The sequence below is a fragment of the Hylaeus anthracinus genome, unplaced genomic scaffold, assembly GCF_026225885.1.
Source record: "Hylaeus anthracinus isolate JK02 unplaced genomic scaffold, UHH_iyHylAnth1.0_haploid 11994, whole genome shotgun sequence".
Lineage (NCBI taxonomy): Eukaryota > Metazoa > Arthropoda > Insecta > Hymenoptera > Colletidae > Hylaeus > Hylaeus anthracinus.
The window spans coordinates 1,661,826-1,678,242 of NW_026534341.1; the positions used below are offsets into that span (position 1 = coordinate 1,661,826).

Genomic DNA, 16,417 nt, shown 5'->3' on the forward strand with positions numbered 1-16,417 from the left:
TTTTATCATTTTCTTATTTTTGCACATTTATTATTTTTATTTAAATTGAAGCTTCGTTTAGGAAAAAGAAGTTTACATTACTTTTAGTAGAAATAATGATTACAGGTTCGCAGTCTGAACTTATAGATCCTGATACATGTGTAAAAGCAGATGAATGTTTAAATAATATATTAAAATAATTAATTGTAATGTTATAAAGCAAAGAATTGTGGCTTCACTTTGTCATTTGCTTTCTCTTTCGCACATTATTTCAAAATGGCAGCCGCTACGGACGAGCTGAGTAAGTAATCCCGAAAAAAATCAATTAATATTGTTTAAAAATGTTGTTTTTAGTAACGACGTAAACCACGTCGTTAATTATGCTCTAGGCTATTTAATAGAATCGTGTTTACTAATGATTACTACAGTTTTAAAGGTATTATGACCCATTAAAGAAAGTCAGTTGTCATGCCGTGTTGCAGAATGCAACTTCAATTACATCGTTCCTTATTATTTAAGAAATAATTTTGTTCATTTACAAAAGCATGTTACTATCTTGTCATACTTTCAGCGACAATATTTTTGAACACAAAATATATTTCTTAATATGGCTGTCCAACTAACTGATTATTAAGTCATCATATAAAATAGTAAACCACATCCATTGGTATATATTATTTTTTGCTGCAGTAAGAGAGTACTATTTGACTACTGTCAAACCAGATCAATATTCCAGTATTATTTAATGCTTGTGAGTTAATTTATGAATTTGTTCTTTCACATTAGTCTTGCTGGAGAGAGTGTTTCTCCGATTGGGGTCTGCAGAAACCGATGAACAATTACAGACATCTGTCTGTAAATTTTTGCCTCCAGTGTTACTTAAGTTATCCAGTGCACAAGAGGGTGTCAGGAAAAAAGTAATGGAGCTACTAATTCATATAAATAGAAGAGTAAAAAGTAGGCGCCACGTTCAGCTTCCAGTTGAGGCACTTTTATTACAATATCAGGACCCAGCTGCCAGTTCATTTGTGATTGTATGCCATTAATTTAAATTTTTAATTTAAATAATTTTTCATACAATCGGAATTAACTATTACTTTATTAATTGTTACTTTAAACATTTGCAGAATTTTACAATAATATATATAAAACTAGGTTACCCTAGGATGGAAATGGATAAGCAAGCTAAGTTAGTTCCAAGTGTACTGAATGCCATTGAGGGAAAACCATTGTCTCATCAAGATAGGTTTGTAATTAATCAAATTTAGAATTATTGAAACAATCTTACCAAGGCAACTATTATATCTAAATAAATATTTCAGTTTATTACTTATTATTATGCCTGTGTTGGGTCATATTGATGTCCCTATGGATCCAAATAAACGGGCATCTCTCCTTGGTTTGCAAGATAAACCTTATGTAGCAAAACAGTTAATCAATTTCATGCTGGATGTATTATTACTACCATATGGGTAAGGTCATTTTATTTATCTGAAAGTAATTGTGCTAATTTAATACTATAGAAAATTCTTACATTAAATAGGTCGGTAGGGCAAACAGAAAATCAACAACCAGGTCAAACAATTGATTGGTCACAATTTCCTGTACCACCAGGGTTAAGCGAATATGCGTTCAAAAGAGTAATAGGTGAAAATCCACCAACAGCAGAACAGCTTGAACAAACAAAGCTGGGAATTGTCAAATTTCTTGCAGCAGGATTTTTTCCTGATTCAGATATCCTTGTCCATTTGATAGTAGCAGCTGCAGATACTAGATTCAGTGTTGCTAATATGGCAGACTTGGAATTGAAAAAGATTGTTAAGTACGTCTTAGAATGTATTCGTATGCTTTATAACAATTTTTTAAATAGAAAATATTAAATATTTAAACACTTTCTCCATGTAAATTTGCAGTACATTAGATTGGTCTTTGGCTCAGTTAGCTGCTCCGCTTTACACATTATTTTTGGGTACCGACGCTTTAGCAACACAAAAAGAAGTCAAGCCAGAAATGAAGCGACTGCCTGCGAGTATCCGAATTCGTCTAAAACTGTTGCATTATCTTTGCCGTGTAACTAAAGCTGGATTTATTATACCGTCATGCATTCAGGTATGTACTGTAATAAAGTTTCATTACATTTCCCGATATTTAACTTCGAATCGCTTACAGGTAGTTTTCGATTCGCTTTACGGAAAGAATACAAACGCAAAGTTAAAGTCAATGGCATTACAATTTACATCAAATATTGTACAACAGTAAGTATGATATATAATGAGTCTTATTTTTATCGATCAAGATATAACGTACTTAATTCTTTTAGATGTAGCCTTACACCACTACCACACGTGGCTGGTGTTATTTTAGATGGCATGACAAAATTGATTTCCGAGGGATCTGCAGAAAAACGAGAGTCTGGCGTTTGCGCCGAGAATCACAAAGTAATGGCATACACTGTTATCGGTCAAATGGGACAAAGAATTCCATCGCTGATCAATAAAAATTCAAATTTGTTACGTAATCTATTTGATACGCTCGTGTCGGTAAGTAATTAATGATAAAATACACAATAAGTAGAAGAGATGTACATTTATGTTATTAGAAATTTATATTTTTGAGTCGATTTTTTTGTGGTGTTTTAGACTGAAGGTGATTTACAAAGAGCAGCACGGGACGCGCTAATTTCTGTAACGTCTGCATTTGTACTTAGTAAAGACGATGAAACTAAAATAGCTTTAATGAATGATTTATTATCCAAGTATATCGAATCGCCGGAATCTAACGTCAGGTATGGATGTATTCATTAAGCGAATATCATTTACATATTAAAGAATAGTTTATGTTGTATTTCTTATATACGTTATTTTTCTTGAGAATAGATTCGTGGCTATGCATTACGCTGCAAACGTATTCCCTTCCGAAGACGCACCTTCTCGTTATCTTTTGTTGTTAGCATGTGGAGACGATAAACACGAAATTAGTACAGAAGCCATGAAGGTTTTATACAGTGTTTTGAATAAAAACGAGAACGATAAACAGGATAGCAGTCAGGTTTTGTTACCAGATTTTCAAAAACTTGTTATTTACATTTATTCAAAGATGCAGACAAGAATGCCCACTTCTAGCGGCGGAAAAGTGAACGTCGAGAGTAAAGTACTTCCATACAGTATCGCTATTTTTACACAGGTAATTTAACATAGAAATAATATATTGCGAATACGTCATGTTTTCTTTTTTTAATGGAAAGAAAAAGTAATAATTTGTTCTGTTATAGATGATTACTTATCTTCGTATTTGTTTAGCAAACAGTGCTAATGTTACTGTACATAAAGAACCGCTGCAACATCCTTGCGAAAGTACACCGTTAATTGCACGTTATCTAGAAAACCTGTACAAAAATCGACCAGAAACGTTAAACAATTATTTTGATATGATTTTAATACTTAATCATGCTTCTGCAGGTAAGATTTATAATTACAGGTATTAATTATAACTATTTGATGATAATGAACATCATATTACGATGTATCTTATACACTGCAGATCAGTCATCTCTACAAGCTTTATTGGAAGTGATCGGTTCTGTGCCACAGTATGTAACGAAAATTTATGAAAAAGAGCTGTTGTGGCTTCATAATTTACTTGCATCTGTTAAGCCAAATGTAAGGCAATTAGCTGCTAAAATATATGGCATAACAACTGCTCAGCTTTCCACAAATGACTTCGAGGGTCAAATTTCTGAGATTACGAACATCATGAATAAGAAGAACTTGGAAGCACAACACGGAGCATTATTAACCTTAACGTACATGATGGAGAGGAGAATAATTTTTCGAAAAACTAACCCAAATGATGCTTTCTTCAATTTAGATGTTTATATTAATGTTGTGAAAATGATTTGTATGTATACATGTTTCTGTATAATCGCGAAACATCTTTGTATTCTATTTTGAAACAATTTTTTTTAGTCACTTTCCTTCGCGATAATACAACATTGTTAATGGATGCTGCAATTCAAAGCATTGGTATTTTGGGGAAAACATATAGTTTACCATTACCTAACGAGGGCGAAGGTGAACCAAACAAGAAAGCCATTGTCGAAATACTATTTTCCGTCGTGAATAATGTCAAATTAAATACTAAGGTTCATTTACTAGCAAAGATTATTTAATTATTTAAACCACATCGTAAGTAGCGTTTGGCGTATAAGTTTATCCTTTACAGATTAAAGAAAAAGCTGCTCTCTCATTGGGATATTTGTGCGTTGGAGAAGAATTTCCACATACCGAGGAAATTGTGAATAAAATAATTGCAACAGTTAAAGATGTAATTATCGACTTTTATGTAATTGAAATTTTTACCAGTAGATAAATATTTAATTTTTATGTATTGTATAGACGAAAGACATTGAGATGCACTTAATTATGGGAGAAGCATTGGTTTGCTGTGTTCAGGGACAAGCGTCTCCAGAGGGACGGGATGCTTGGACAATATTGTCAAATGAACATAAAGTACCTTACAGTAATGCCAGTACCGAACTTTTGATACGTACGTTGGATGAATTGCTTAGGATATATAAAGATCCCCATCCTAATTTAAGACAGGTATTTATTTAGCAATACGCGTGAAGTTACAGTTTCTTCACTTTCTTTATTACACATATTTTTTAAAAGGCGATCTGTGTGTGGTTATTAGCACTTTTAAAGTATAATATCCAGAGGGAATGTATTAAAGAAAGATTTTCGTCGTTGCACCATGCATTCATGGATTTTCTTTCAGATGACAGCGGTAAGTAGTACGATAATTTTTTATTTTTAAAAGAATGAATTATAGAATGCAATATTATCATTAATGTATGTTACCATAATTGTAGATATTGTGCAGGACATAGCAGCAAAAGGACTTAGTTTGATACATATTAATAGTACGAAAGAACAAAAAGAATCTTTGGTTTCTAATATACTGGAGCAATTTACGAAAGGGCGTAAAACTGCGCAACAAGTTACACCTGATACAAAATTGTTCGAAGAAGGTCAATTAGGAAAATCTCCAACAAAGTACAATTACATATATCATATTTTGTAACCTAATGTTATTAAGTTATCGATATTCAGTTCAATATGAATACTATTTTGTTTACAGCGGAAATTTATCAACGTATAAGGAAATTTGTTCTCTGGCCACTGAATTACAGAAACCAGATTTAGTATACTATTTTATGCATTTAGCAAATCATAATGCGGTATGGACGTCTAAGAAAGGTGCTGCGTTTGGGTTTGCAGCTATCGCTAAAGTAGCAAACGATGAATTAAATAAGTATTTACCGAGCATAATTCCGCGCTTATACAGATATCAATACGATCCGACCCCTAAAATTCAACAAAGTATGTCGAGTATTTGGCGTGCGATTGTTCCGTCAACGAATAAGGCTGTGAGTAATATTATACGATAAATATTGTCAAGTCCTCGGTTGCACATTGATTACTTACGATATTACCTTGGTAGATTGAGCAATATCATAAAGAAATATTGAGCGACATAACTGAAAATTTAACGAATCACGAATGGAGAGTGCGTATCAGTTGTTGCAATGCGCTTGCGGATCTATTAAGAGCAAACGTTCGTTTTAATCTAGCGGAATGTGCACCTGAATTATGGAAGAAACTATTCCGAGTAATGGATGATATTCACGAGGGTACCCGATTAGCAGCCACAAATACAACTAAAATACTTAGTAAAGTAAGTTATGCGACTCGTAATCTTACGGAACGGTACGAGAATTGTACTCTCGGTTGAACAGCAAAGCAAACAAAATTATTAATTTATTAATGTAGGTTTGTATTCGATACTCTGATGCTTCCTATGGCAAGGAGGGTGAAGAAGTTATACAAGCAGTGTTACCAGTATTACTAGATATTGGGATTGTACATATTTTGAGTACCATAAGATCAGTGTCTCTGCAAACTGTGTCACAATTAGTCTCGAGAGCTGGTACTTTGCTAAAACCATCTCTAGTCATTTTAATTCCTGCGCTTTTAAGTACAATCGGGGAATCAGAAAATCCTAATGTGTCATATTTAAGTAACATATACTCAGCAACATCGGAGACACGGGAGGCGATCGACAATATTAGAGCTAGTGCTGCCAAAGGCCATTATGCTACTGACACAGTGACGAAAGTGAGTTAGACGTTAAAAAGTTCAAAAGTTTAATTAAACTTTTTTGATGCTTTGTGTTTGTTTGATTACAGTGCATACAGTACATCGACTCAGAAATTTTAAAGGTATTAATGCCAAAAGTCATAGATCTAATCAAATCTAGCGTGGGATTTGGAACAAAAATTAGTTGTTCGCATTTTGTAATTCTTCTAAGTACTCACTTCAAAAAAGAATTGGAACCTTACGCTGGTAAATAAAAGACCACTACGCTATATTTACTTAAAAACATAATAATAAATTTTTTTAATTTATTGTTTATGTAGGTAAACTGTTATCGGCTCTAATGAATGGTCTATCGGATCGCAATTCTATCGTTAGAAAAAATAATGCGTCTGCTATTGGACATATAGTTGGATCAGCGAAAGAATCGAGCCTTGATAAATTATTCAAAACACTTAACACATGGTATACAGAACGAGGTGAGTAACATTTTTGTGAAATTTACGAGCGAAGAATATTTAATCTTACTTAATTTCAAATTCTAGATGATACAACCAAATTAGCTATTGGACAAACATTGCAAGCTATAAACAATTATCATCAGGACATATTAAGAAACTATTCAAATATCGTTATACCGCTTACATTTTTTGCGATGCATATGCATAAAACACGAGGTTTGTAGCGAGGTCATATAATTTAATTAAAAAATAACTTAATATATTAACTTTCAACATTTTGTTAGATAATGAAAATTTGGTTGATTTATGGAATGATTTATGGAACGACATAACACCGGGTACTGAGGCCGGAATTAAGCAAAACGTAGAAACGGTAACGGAACTTTTACGTTCATCTTTGGAATCGTCATCTTGGACTACGAAAGCTCAAGCTGCAAATGCAATCCATACTCTAGCTGAAAAATTAGGCAGCGATATCGATGTAACCATGAGGAATACATTGTTGAAGGTGTTAACGGATGGCTTACGTGGAAGAACTTGGGATGGAAAGGAACGATTATTAAACGCACTTGCTACGTTAGCGTGCAATAGCAAGTACGCATGTAAAAATATAAAAATTCGATATGTTATACTATAACTATATGTACTATAGTATACTTTTCATTTTAGACAAGCTCTTAAAGAGGATTCTGAAACATCTACAATTATAGTGCAAGTATTGCATCGAGAAAGTAAGAAGGAAGCTTTAGAATACCGTCGTTACGCGTTACAAGCATTTGGCATGGTCTTGCACGCACTGGACATTGATAAATTTAAAGAGGTATATGACATTGCTAATGAAATTTGGACAACGGTATGTACTATCAATAATAAGACCAATACGATCATATTTTGTTCAACATTGTTACATAATTATTGTATGCCGTAGTTGCCAAAGAAAGATGAAAACGAATCTTTGATCTTCGATGAGAAAGTAAAGAGGGACGAGAATATTCTAAAATTATACGAGACTGTTTATGGTACACTTGGGAAAGCATGGCCTTCCTGTAAAGAAACTCAAGGTGATTGCATCGTTGTGAATTAGTTATACGAAATATTTGTATTATTTCTTCAGGTTTTTCTTCTTTTTTTTTTTAGATAAATACTGTGTAGAATTTGTAACCCATTTTGGCACGAAGTTTCCCGTGCAGTCTACACCCATTCAAATATCAATGTTAGCAACGCTTAACCTATTTGTCGATAAACTTGCTTTGCTCAACGTGAACAGTTCTAAATTGTCGATAAAAGAAGAAGAAATGTTAAATGTGATTTGCGATACACTTAACAAAATATTAAAACAGAGTATAGGTAAGTGTATTTACTTCACTTTTCCTTAGCTGGTTTGTTTCTTTTATTTTTTGTTTTTTTGCAGGTATTTCGTATATCAGAATAAGGAAAGAAGCCTTGAATATAGCTTTATCTCTGGGTAAGAAATTACGCGATACTGGAAATACTAAACAATTTGATCAAATGGCCGAAATATTTCGAGAGGTTATGCCACAATTAACAAAGGATAACGTACCGGAAATTCGAATTAGGCTTATGGATATCAAAGAAATATTTAAACTATGAAGACGCTGAACGATTTTAGTACTATCTAATCGATGTTGTGTACCTTTATGTTGGTAACTGCATTTTCAGTCATTTCAGAATAACAAAAAAGTATAATATCTGGCAATACCTGTTCATTTAATTGTTATATCGTTATAAACGTGGTTAGTATTAACAGTAACAACAAATAATACATTATTTAAATTTCACTTTAGCATTGGTATTTTTTATAATTTCCTATTTTTTTTATATTGTGTTGTAAAAAGATAGGAAAAATATATATATATACATATATATATATTTGTCTCCTTGCGAGTTCTGTGCAAATAATATATTACACAAATTATGTTGTTCCCAAACATTTTTATGTTTGATAATGTTGAAATAGTTGAATTTATTTAAAAACCTTTTCGCACTGACAAGATATACATTTAGAATATCTTTTTCTACCATATTTTCACATAATTCTAGGTAAGTAAAATGATGTACAACACATAACTAATGAGCGTAATTACATATTATGTATAATTTTTACATAAATACTTATTTACCTGTGCTACAAAAATTAAAAAATAGAACAAAGTAATCTTGGAGTTGATATTAAACTGAATAAATTGTATTTATAATACACATAAAAATATAACAAGTGAATTTATACTCAGTCAAGATATTGCATTTGACACTCTCTCGTAATTGCTTTTAAAACAAGCATTTTCTATTCATAATTTTACAGTTTACAAATTCATACAACTTTGATTATGTGAGGCTTATTTAAGTCGATGTGTCATTTAACTTAATTTTTTTAAGCAATATTGAAGCACCCGGACTCGATTTGGATTTTAGAATATTTATCATTGGTTTCAATTTATAAAGCAGAGTATCTTTAGTTGACTTTGTTTCATTTTCTAATAAAAATATAAATAAAAAGCATCCTCTGTTATGTTCTATCCATTGTTCTATGACATTTGTCTTCAAATGATTAATTAATATTTCTCCAAAAGTAGTTTCGCTTTTCGCCGATAATAGTATATCGTTTTGTATTACTTTTTTTAACACCATGTGTAGACCTGCATGTTCGACGATCTTGCATTCAGCATCGTTTTCTGTAATTCTTGCTTTCAAATCTGTGACGAATGTAGCAATGGATTCGAAAGCTTGCTCTAATTTTTCTCCTGTGCCTACTTTTAGTATTGCCAAAGTCACCATTGCTATGGAACTATTGGACATCCAAGTTGCTGTATTTAGTGCTACAGCCTCAAGAAGCGAATCAGAAATTGAGTCCCGAAGTTCTTTCTCTCTAACTTCAGCAGGCTTTTTACTTGTTTCATTGCAGTCGCCTTGACGCAAATATTCAATTATAATAGGATTAAAGTAAGATAAATTTCTTCTTGCTACTAGATACAAAACAACATGTCTTCCATGGACATTTGATGCTATATCTATCAGATCTTTCAAAATTTCTGAAAGAATAATTTTCTTCAGGAGAACAGTGTCATCTACTGTATCAAATAAAGCCAGTAATATCAAGAATCCATGTTCAGACATAGAAATAGTCTTTACATGTTCTTTAAGAGATTTCATTATAATTTTTCTATCTTTGTTTGTACCATGCCATATACATGTTACTGCAACTTTAGTACCAAGCTTAGTTTCAGATAATTCTACTATAGAATCTCTTAACATTACGATCATTTCTGTTCTATCTTCACTGGAACAATCATCCAAGAACTCTGAAAGAACAAATTGCACAAGCATAGAATTCAGAAGCTTTTTATTCAGTATCCTTGTTAGATTGCCTTTTACAGCAGATAGTGTTGCTGATTTCATATTCTCTGCATCTTTAAATACATCAGACAAAGTCTTAACTTCTTTATCCTTAGCCTGTTTGTACATGTCACCATAAAATTCTTGTTTAAAGTATATCTTCTCTATATCTGTAGCATACTGAGTATACATAATATTTAACAATGCTGCAGATACAGAATGACTCATGAATCTCACAACATGGCCATAACAAATAGAAATGATTTTTTGTCTAATTTCTGGAGAACCATATTTTAACATAGCCTTCACACAATTTTTTGCATATTTTGATGGAATCATAGTTAAGAGTGACGATTCTAATTCATTAAAAATAACTGTTCGAATTTCTGAATCGCTATATTTAAACATCCACTGAACGATACGAGACATATCATGCGTGAGTATTATTTTATTGTAATGATTTCTTAATAACTCGTGTGCTTGTTTAATCAATTTTTTACGTTCTAACTTTTTACAATCTGCTCTACGTAATTTTTCACCTATTTGTTTTACCCTGACTGATATATCATAAATGTCATTTAATTTTTTTGCTTTATACTTTTCCTTCAGTTCTTTTTTCTGTTTCTTAATTTCAAGCCAATTAGGTTTTTCCAAAGTGTTAGCTTGTTTGAAATTTTTATTGGCTGCTTCTTTCTTTTCCATTGCATTGTTAGTAACAAGTTCATCATTCTCTTTATCAACAGTAATTATAGATTTTTCATAAATTTCCTTCTTCTTTTTCTTAATCCTTGGTTTATTGTCCACAGCTTCTTTGATGTCACTAATATCGTTATTGACATCATTATTTAAACATTTCTTCTTCTTCTTGACCTTCAGTTCAGTTTCAGTATTTATTTTTCGTTTCACCATTTTACAGTGCTCTAATAACAAACTAAAAATACAAAATACGATGAACAATCAAAAAGACTGTGCTATCCTTACTCATGTCTTACATGAACTGATCAATATAACCTATACAATAAACAAAGCAAACCTATCAATTAATTTATTACTTACCTATTTAAAACTTGTGTGAATGTGTGGAATGATATCACATCAAATTAAAGTAGATATACAATACTGAATACGAATAAAATGTTTTTAATTAGACTTTACGATCATAGCAACTTTTACACGTGCACACCCTTACACGTGATTTATACTCCGTTTATGTTTATAGTATATCAGTGATGATGAGGTATGCTGAAGTAGAAAATTATTAGAAAAAGAAAGCGCACTCTGTATTCCAAACATGCGATAATACTAGGGTATTCGACTGTAGTCTTATCGAATAAAATTCAGATTCCACTCAAACAAAATTCCAAACTATACAAAAATGTTCGTAAAAGGGGACCTTGCAGTTTCTAAGTACGACACTGGATTTTAGTTTTAGTGGCGCCATCGGTGGCAAAACTCCCAAGTTTGTAGTGAAAATAGCTTCCATTGTTGCCGCTAAATGGCGCCACTAACCAAAGGATCTATAATTATTGTTAAATTAAATAATTATTCATACAGATGATAAATTTAACATATTAACACATGTATTGTAGTATTATGAAGCAAGTAATCGTATTAATTATAGATTTATGTAAAGTGAGGAATAATTTATTAAAAGGTATTGGTGGTGCCATCTTAGAGAAATAGTAAGAACTATTTTCATTACAAACTTGGGCGTTTTGCCACCGATGGCGCCACTGAAATCAGTCATTATTAAAATCGCTATTATCATTAATTTATTAATATTCTGCAAATAATTCATACGTTTTTGCACTCATGTTAACTAGCCTAGATCAATGTCAACATTCAGATTATGTTTAGTACGATTTTAATTGAAATGAAATACTTATCAAGTATTTTTGGAGACGATCATTGATTGACCCTGCTTATTTCGATAGTTATATTAACTTCCTGCAAATGAATTATGCACTTTTATAATTGCAATATAAAGTATAAATTGTTGCATAAATTTATGTCGAGCTTAATTAATCATGAATATTGTTCGGAGGCGGTACGCAATTAGGATTTCATGCGCCATTTTGTTGTATTCCAATTTCGAAGTACCTGTCTTCATGTCTCCTGATAGCAGGATTACAGGATAACAAATGAGGTATGATAGGACAGCAATCTGTCGAAGGTTAAAGTTTATTCAGATTGTTGTTGCAACCAGTTGCAACAAGAAAACCTGTCATTAGAAAATTTAACCTTGATTAACCTCAATATTAAGTTCAGTATGGCTCAGCATCTTAAAATCATAGCAAACCAGGAGTTCGTACTAGTAAATTGAATGTATGAATATTAATAATTGAATTCGAAAGTAAAGAAAGGAGGAAAACTGTTTCGTTTAATTAATTTGATTGATCATGACAAACGAAGGAGTAGAAACGAATCAAGATTTAGCTGCGAGACTTTTAGTCGAAGGTAGTACATTAGTTGTACTGAACGTACCAAGCGGTACAGAATTTGGAATCGATTTAAAATTATGGAACACGGAAAATGATTTTAAAGGCATAAAAGTGATTCCACCAGGATTCCACTATGTACATTACAGGTAACTACATAACAATTGATAACATTTTTTATTATCGTTCAAATATTTACGTGTGCATATCTCTGTTGAAGTGCTGTAAATGAATTTGGAGAAACAGCACCTAAAATTGGTTTTCTTCATACATTTAAGAAATCTGAATTTTTAGTCAGACGTTGGGACGTGAAAGGGGAAGACCTTAGTTCAGAAGGTATAATAATATTTGATACATATTTTAAACGCGACAGAAATTATATATTTTATCAATAAGATTAAATCTTTCCCATAAAGTTGCACCAGAGGAAGTAGTTCAAAGGCTAAGGGATAATTTGAAAGAGCTAGACAGGTATCTAGGATGTTATCCTTACGATGTGTGGAATCAATGGAAGGAATTAACAAATCATATTACTCCTTCCATAGTTGAACGTTGTTCACCTATATGTGGGTATGTAGAAAGATGGAAACTATCAGTTTCTATTTTTTGTAAGGTATAAATTCATTTGTATTATTTCAGTTTTGTACGATCGGCGTTAGAGCTAGAGCCGTGTAGCGATGCTATGAGACCAAGAGGTGGAATATCAAGTCCGAAAAAAAGAAGAAGGGCGCTTACTACTGAAGCAAAAGAGGAAGAATTGCTTCCTGATTTGAAACCTAAACCTGGAACAGAACTTCGGCTGTCCAAATTGCCTGATAAAAGTTATCCAGACGATGCAACACCAACTGAAATCACAAAACATTCTCTTGATTCTAGTTACGCGCTAGACACGCTTCTCGATACGTTAACATTGTAAGATCAATGCTCGTCGTTATTTCATGTTTAACAATAATTATTATTTCCTCTATTGATCTTTTTATTTTTAGACCTATGGAGATTATCGGCGAAATGCAACTGGCATTTGTTTGTTTCCTGGTTGGACAAAGTCTTGATGCTTTTGAGCATTGGAAAAAGCTGATATACCTTATTTGCGGCGCCGATTCTGCAATATTGCGGCGTCGTGTTATTTATATCGAATTTATGAAAACATTGGAAACTCAATTAACCCATGTACCAGAAGACATGCTTTGCGATATTGTTGCCAATAATAATTTTATTTACTACAACTTGCGCAAACTTTTTGCAAATATTGAGATCAATTCTGAATTGGATGGACGTTTAAAGTCTTACACGTCTCGTTTTCGCGAACGACTAACCATGAAGTTCTCGTGGGATTTTTGTGATTTACAGGATGAGAACGAAGATGAGGCCCCTGTAATTGTCTTTTTGGAATAAAAATTTGTAACTATATGTAACGCTATTGTAACACTTTTTGTTCATATACAAATAATAAATTCTGAGAAATATTATCAAATGGACTTGATTTAAAGTAACATAAAGCATTTATGTTTCAACATGAAATGAAATAAAACATTCACAAGTACTTTGCAGTACTTTGAATTTAATCTTGTGAATAAACTATAGTAATTGTAGTTAGGTAGTAGTTCGTATATTCGTGAAATATTTTGCAGCGACATCGGTGTCTTCTTCAAGAAGCTACAGAAGCAAAATTCATAAATAAATATATTTTTATTTCAATTACTTTATGTGATATCTTTGTACAATTTTCTATAACGTACATAATTTCTATCGAATTTCTATTTATTTCAAGCATACGGCAAGTCATGTGACTTTTTCCACCAGAAAAGTTTTCGTCCACAATTCCACAAGTTCCACAAATAATTATTTTTTAAAGAATTTTACCTAAAGAACATGATCATTTCTCAATAAAAAGAGATCATAAATTATGTACATGTAACTTGAAATAGTTACGATTAAATTTTCTTCTACTTATATGAATTCACGATTTGTCGATTGTGTTGATACAATACGCAATGTAGATTTGTGTTTGTATATGTGTTCGTATTTTACAGTACAATATTAAATAATTAGTTATTGAACGTAAAATTTTCGAGTATTTATAAAGAATTTTAAACAAACGTGAGTAAATCTTTAATTACATAAATTGTCTTTAATAATAATGCTATCTTCTAATGTAGAGGTTATCTTTTAATATATCGTAGATTCTAACGCTGAAACTCTTATTTCAGTTTAAACAATTTCCAACAATAATGATTTCTATAAATAGATCAATCCTTATTTACTTTGTGTTTAATTTAATGTACATCTTCCACAGAAAATGCAGTCAATAAAACAATGTTTACGTTTTACGTTAAGTAACACGTTCGGTTTAAATAATTCAAATTGTTCGTCTAATATACTGAAATCATTGTATATGGTTCCATCTTCAAACATACATGGATCTTCTGCCTTACACGTAGAAGAAAAAAAAACTTTCCTTCAATATAATAAAGTCATTTATCCTCCGCAAAAACCTGGCGAAGAAAGAAGACCTGGTGTGAGTATTTTGTATAATAAAAGTTATTTCACTTCTTTCCTATAAATAATCACATCTTTGAATGATTTTTAGTATGTATGTCATGTGAAAAAAAATATAAAATATAGTCCAGACAAAATGTGGTACGTTGCTTGTTTGGTAAGAGGTATGACTGTGGATGAAGCTGTTAAACAATTAAGTTTTTTAAAGAAAAAGGGTGCAGCTATTGCAAAAGAAGTTATATTAGAAGCACAACATATGGCTGTAGAAGAACATAATATCGAATTTAAGAGTAACTTATGGGTTGGTGAGTATAATAATCATTGTTGAATGTTTCCTTTAATGTTTGTATAATTTTTCTTCTTTTCTAGCTGAATCTTTCGTGGGAAAGGGTATAGTAATAAAAGGAATACGTCGTCATGCCAGAGCCCGACCAGGGGAAGTGCGTTATAAGTATACTCATTACTTTGTACGATTAGAAGAAGGAAAACCACCTGAAAATTATTATGCACCTCCTGCTAAAAATGGCGGAGATCTATTTGGAGACTGGATGGCTAAAATGCGGCGTCGCAAAGTGTTCAATTCTCTGTAATCTATATGTATAAAAATAAACTAATTACTGTATTATTAATTTGTCACATTTATTGTGTTACTTTGATATATATTGTGTTTAAAGAATAGGCTTTACTATATTTAAAAACAAGTTTACATATTAAGGATTGAATTTATTCAAGAATAAATTGATATACAATAATACAATTGAAACAAGTTAAAATTAATTTACAGCTTCAACTTAGTTCTTCTCCAATGACGCCTTTTCGCGTTGTATCTGAAAGGGATAAATAGATTATGTATCTAAACTATACAATATCTATACATATTTCATTATCATAAATTATTTTACAAGAGTTTGCTACATTTGTAACGTCCAGATATACGACCATTATATATATATAGTCCCAATAAGACCATTAAATTAAAAAATGAATTTATTATTTTAACTGAAGAAATGCTCGAATATAATATGAATTTTATACATATAAAACTAATTTAACTAACACAGATGCAATTAATTATTATAATAATACTTACCGGATGGTATTACCAGTACGCATCCTGACCCATTGTGGAATCGGTCTGTTTTGCTTCAACTTCTTGGCAAGCTTTCGCTTAATAATAAACGTTTTATGAGCAGACTGAAACAAATCGAAAAATTAAGAGATGCTCGTTGAATTATTTTCTAAAAATCATTTCGATCCATCTAATAGGATGTCAAGAAATTAATCAGATTTTAAATCATAACCTAAATATTACCATTTTGCTCTAACTGCACCTCACGGAATGAACGACGTTTGGATTATGCTACTGTATTTCGAAGAAAATGTCCCTATACCTATGTAACCAACAACTATAAAATAAGCACTAAATCTAGTATGTTTTCAACAATTTTATATAAACATTTTATTTACATTGATATGAACAATTATTACATTTTTACATTCCTTGTTCTATATATTTTATACTTTTATCCTT

The 16,417-nt window shown here is 31.6% G+C and overlaps 5 protein-coding genes across 5 annotated transcripts; 3 read left to right on the top strand and 2 right to left on the bottom strand.

Annotated features, from left to right (window-relative positions):
* The first annotated feature begins 130 nt into the window (after nucleotides 1–130).
* LOC128888454 (proteasome adapter and scaffold protein ECM29) lies at nucleotides 131–8,394 on the top strand. Its single transcript, XM_054145324.1, has 28 exons — nucleotides 131–280; nucleotides 766–1,013; nucleotides 1,107–1,225; nucleotides 1,302–1,451; nucleotides 1,523–1,801; nucleotides 1,893–2,088; nucleotides 2,149–2,234; nucleotides 2,300–2,519; nucleotides 2,619–2,764; nucleotides 2,856–3,162; nucleotides 3,251–3,437; nucleotides 3,520–3,876; nucleotides 3,945–4,120; nucleotides 4,201–4,302; nucleotides 4,374–4,580; nucleotides 4,650–4,764; nucleotides 4,850–5,033; nucleotides 5,119–5,407; nucleotides 5,482–5,715; nucleotides 5,811–6,155; nucleotides 6,227–6,383; nucleotides 6,458–6,613; nucleotides 6,680–6,811; nucleotides 6,880–7,189; nucleotides 7,265–7,448; nucleotides 7,524–7,656; nucleotides 7,733–7,942; nucleotides 8,007–8,394. The coding sequence occupies exons 1-28, from the start codon at nucleotides 256–258 to the stop codon at nucleotides 8,204–8,206; spliced, it is 5,454 nt and encodes a 1,817-aa protein (XP_054001299.1). The 5' UTR covers nucleotides 131–255; the 3' UTR covers nucleotides 8,207–8,394.
* Nucleotides 8,395–8,684: 290 nt separating this feature from the next.
* Nucleotides 8,685–11,581, bottom strand: LOC128888458 (protein penguin). The gene is made up of 2 exons (XM_054145330.1): nucleotides 11,006–11,581; nucleotides 8,685–10,880 (listed from the first exon to the last, which is right to left on the bottom strand). Exon 2 carries the CDS (start codon nucleotides 10,856–10,858, stop codon nucleotides 8,957–8,959), a length of 1,902 nt encoding a protein of 633 aa, XP_054001305.1. The 5' UTR covers nucleotides 10,859–10,880; nucleotides 11,006–11,581; the 3' UTR covers nucleotides 8,685–8,956.
* Nucleotides 11,582–11,818: 237 nt separating this feature from the next.
* On the top strand, nucleotides 11,819–13,853 carry LOC128888462 (protein AAR2 homolog). Its single transcript, XM_054145335.1, has 5 exons — nucleotides 11,819–12,536; nucleotides 12,608–12,723; nucleotides 12,804–12,957; nucleotides 13,027–13,299; nucleotides 13,374–13,853. The coding sequence occupies exons 1-5, from the start codon at nucleotides 12,349–12,351 to the stop codon at nucleotides 13,780–13,782; spliced, it is 1,140 nt and encodes a 379-aa protein (XP_054001310.1). The 5' UTR covers nucleotides 11,819–12,348; the 3' UTR covers nucleotides 13,783–13,853.
* A 291-nt stretch (nucleotides 13,854–14,144) lies between these two features.
* LOC128888472 (39S ribosomal protein L22, mitochondrial) lies at nucleotides 14,145–15,511 on the top strand. Its single transcript, XM_054145349.1, has 4 exons — nucleotides 14,145–14,487; nucleotides 14,684–14,905; nucleotides 14,978–15,191; nucleotides 15,256–15,511. Exons 2-4 carry the CDS (start codon nucleotides 14,687–14,689, stop codon nucleotides 15,474–15,476), a joined length of 654 nt encoding a protein of 217 aa, XP_054001324.1. The 5' UTR covers nucleotides 14,145–14,487; nucleotides 14,684–14,686; the 3' UTR covers nucleotides 15,477–15,511.
* A 77-nt stretch (nucleotides 15,512–15,588) lies between these two features.
* LOC128888478 (60S ribosomal protein L39) lies at nucleotides 15,589–16,256 on the bottom strand. Its single transcript, XM_054145354.1, has 3 exons — nucleotides 16,199–16,256; nucleotides 15,977–16,080; nucleotides 15,589–15,713 (listed from the first exon to the last, which is right to left on the bottom strand). The coding sequence occupies exons 1-3, from the start codon at nucleotides 16,199–16,201 to the stop codon at nucleotides 15,665–15,667; spliced, it is 156 nt and encodes a 51-aa protein (XP_054001329.1). The 5' UTR covers nucleotides 16,202–16,256; the 3' UTR covers nucleotides 15,589–15,664.
* Between the last annotated feature and the right edge of the window lie 161 nt (nucleotides 16,257–16,417).

Bases quoted from the DNA above. Each gene is read 5' to 3' on its own strand.
- LOC128888458 (XM_054145330.1), bottom strand. From the start codon at position 10,858: ATGGTGAAACGAAAAATAAATACTGAAACTGAACTGAAGGTCAAGAAG.
- LOC128888462 (XM_054145335.1), top strand. From the start codon at position 12,349: ATGACAAACGAAGGAGTAGAAACGAATCAAGATTTAGCTGCGAGACTT. The intron at 12,537-12,607 runs GTAACTACATAA...TCTCTGTTGAAG, and splicing joins TTCCACTATGTACATTACAG to TGCTGTAAATGAATTTGGAG. The intron at 12,724-12,803 runs GTATAATAATAT...TTTCCCATAAAG, and splicing joins GGAAGACCTTAGTTCAGAAG to TTGCACCAGAGGAAGTAGTT.
- LOC128888478 (XM_054145354.1), bottom strand. The intron at 15,714-15,976 runs GTAAGTATTATT...TATCCCTTTCAG, and splicing joins CGTACTGGTAATACCATCCG to ATACAACGCGAAAAGGCGTC.
- LOC128888454 (XM_054145324.1), top strand. From the start codon at position 256: ATGGCAGCCGCTACGGACGAGCTGA. The intron at 1,452-1,522 runs GTAAGGTCATTT...TACATTAAATAG, and splicing joins GTATTATTACTACCATATGG to GTCGGTAGGGCAAACAGAAA. The intron at 4,121-4,200 runs GTTCATTTACTA...TATCCTTTACAG, and splicing joins ATGTCAAATTAAATACTAAG to ATTAAAGAAAAAGCTGCTCT.
- LOC128888472 (XM_054145349.1), top strand. From the start codon at position 14,687: ATGCAGTCAATAAAACAATGTTTACGTTTTACGTTAAGTAACACGTTC. The intron at 14,906-14,977 runs GTGAGTATTTTG...AATGATTTTTAG, and splicing joins GCGAAGAAAGAAGACCTGGT to TATGTATGTCATGTGAAAAA. The intron at 15,192-15,255 runs GTGAGTATAATA...CTTCTTTTCTAG, and splicing joins TAAGAGTAACTTATGGGTTG to CTGAATCTTTCGTGGGAAAG.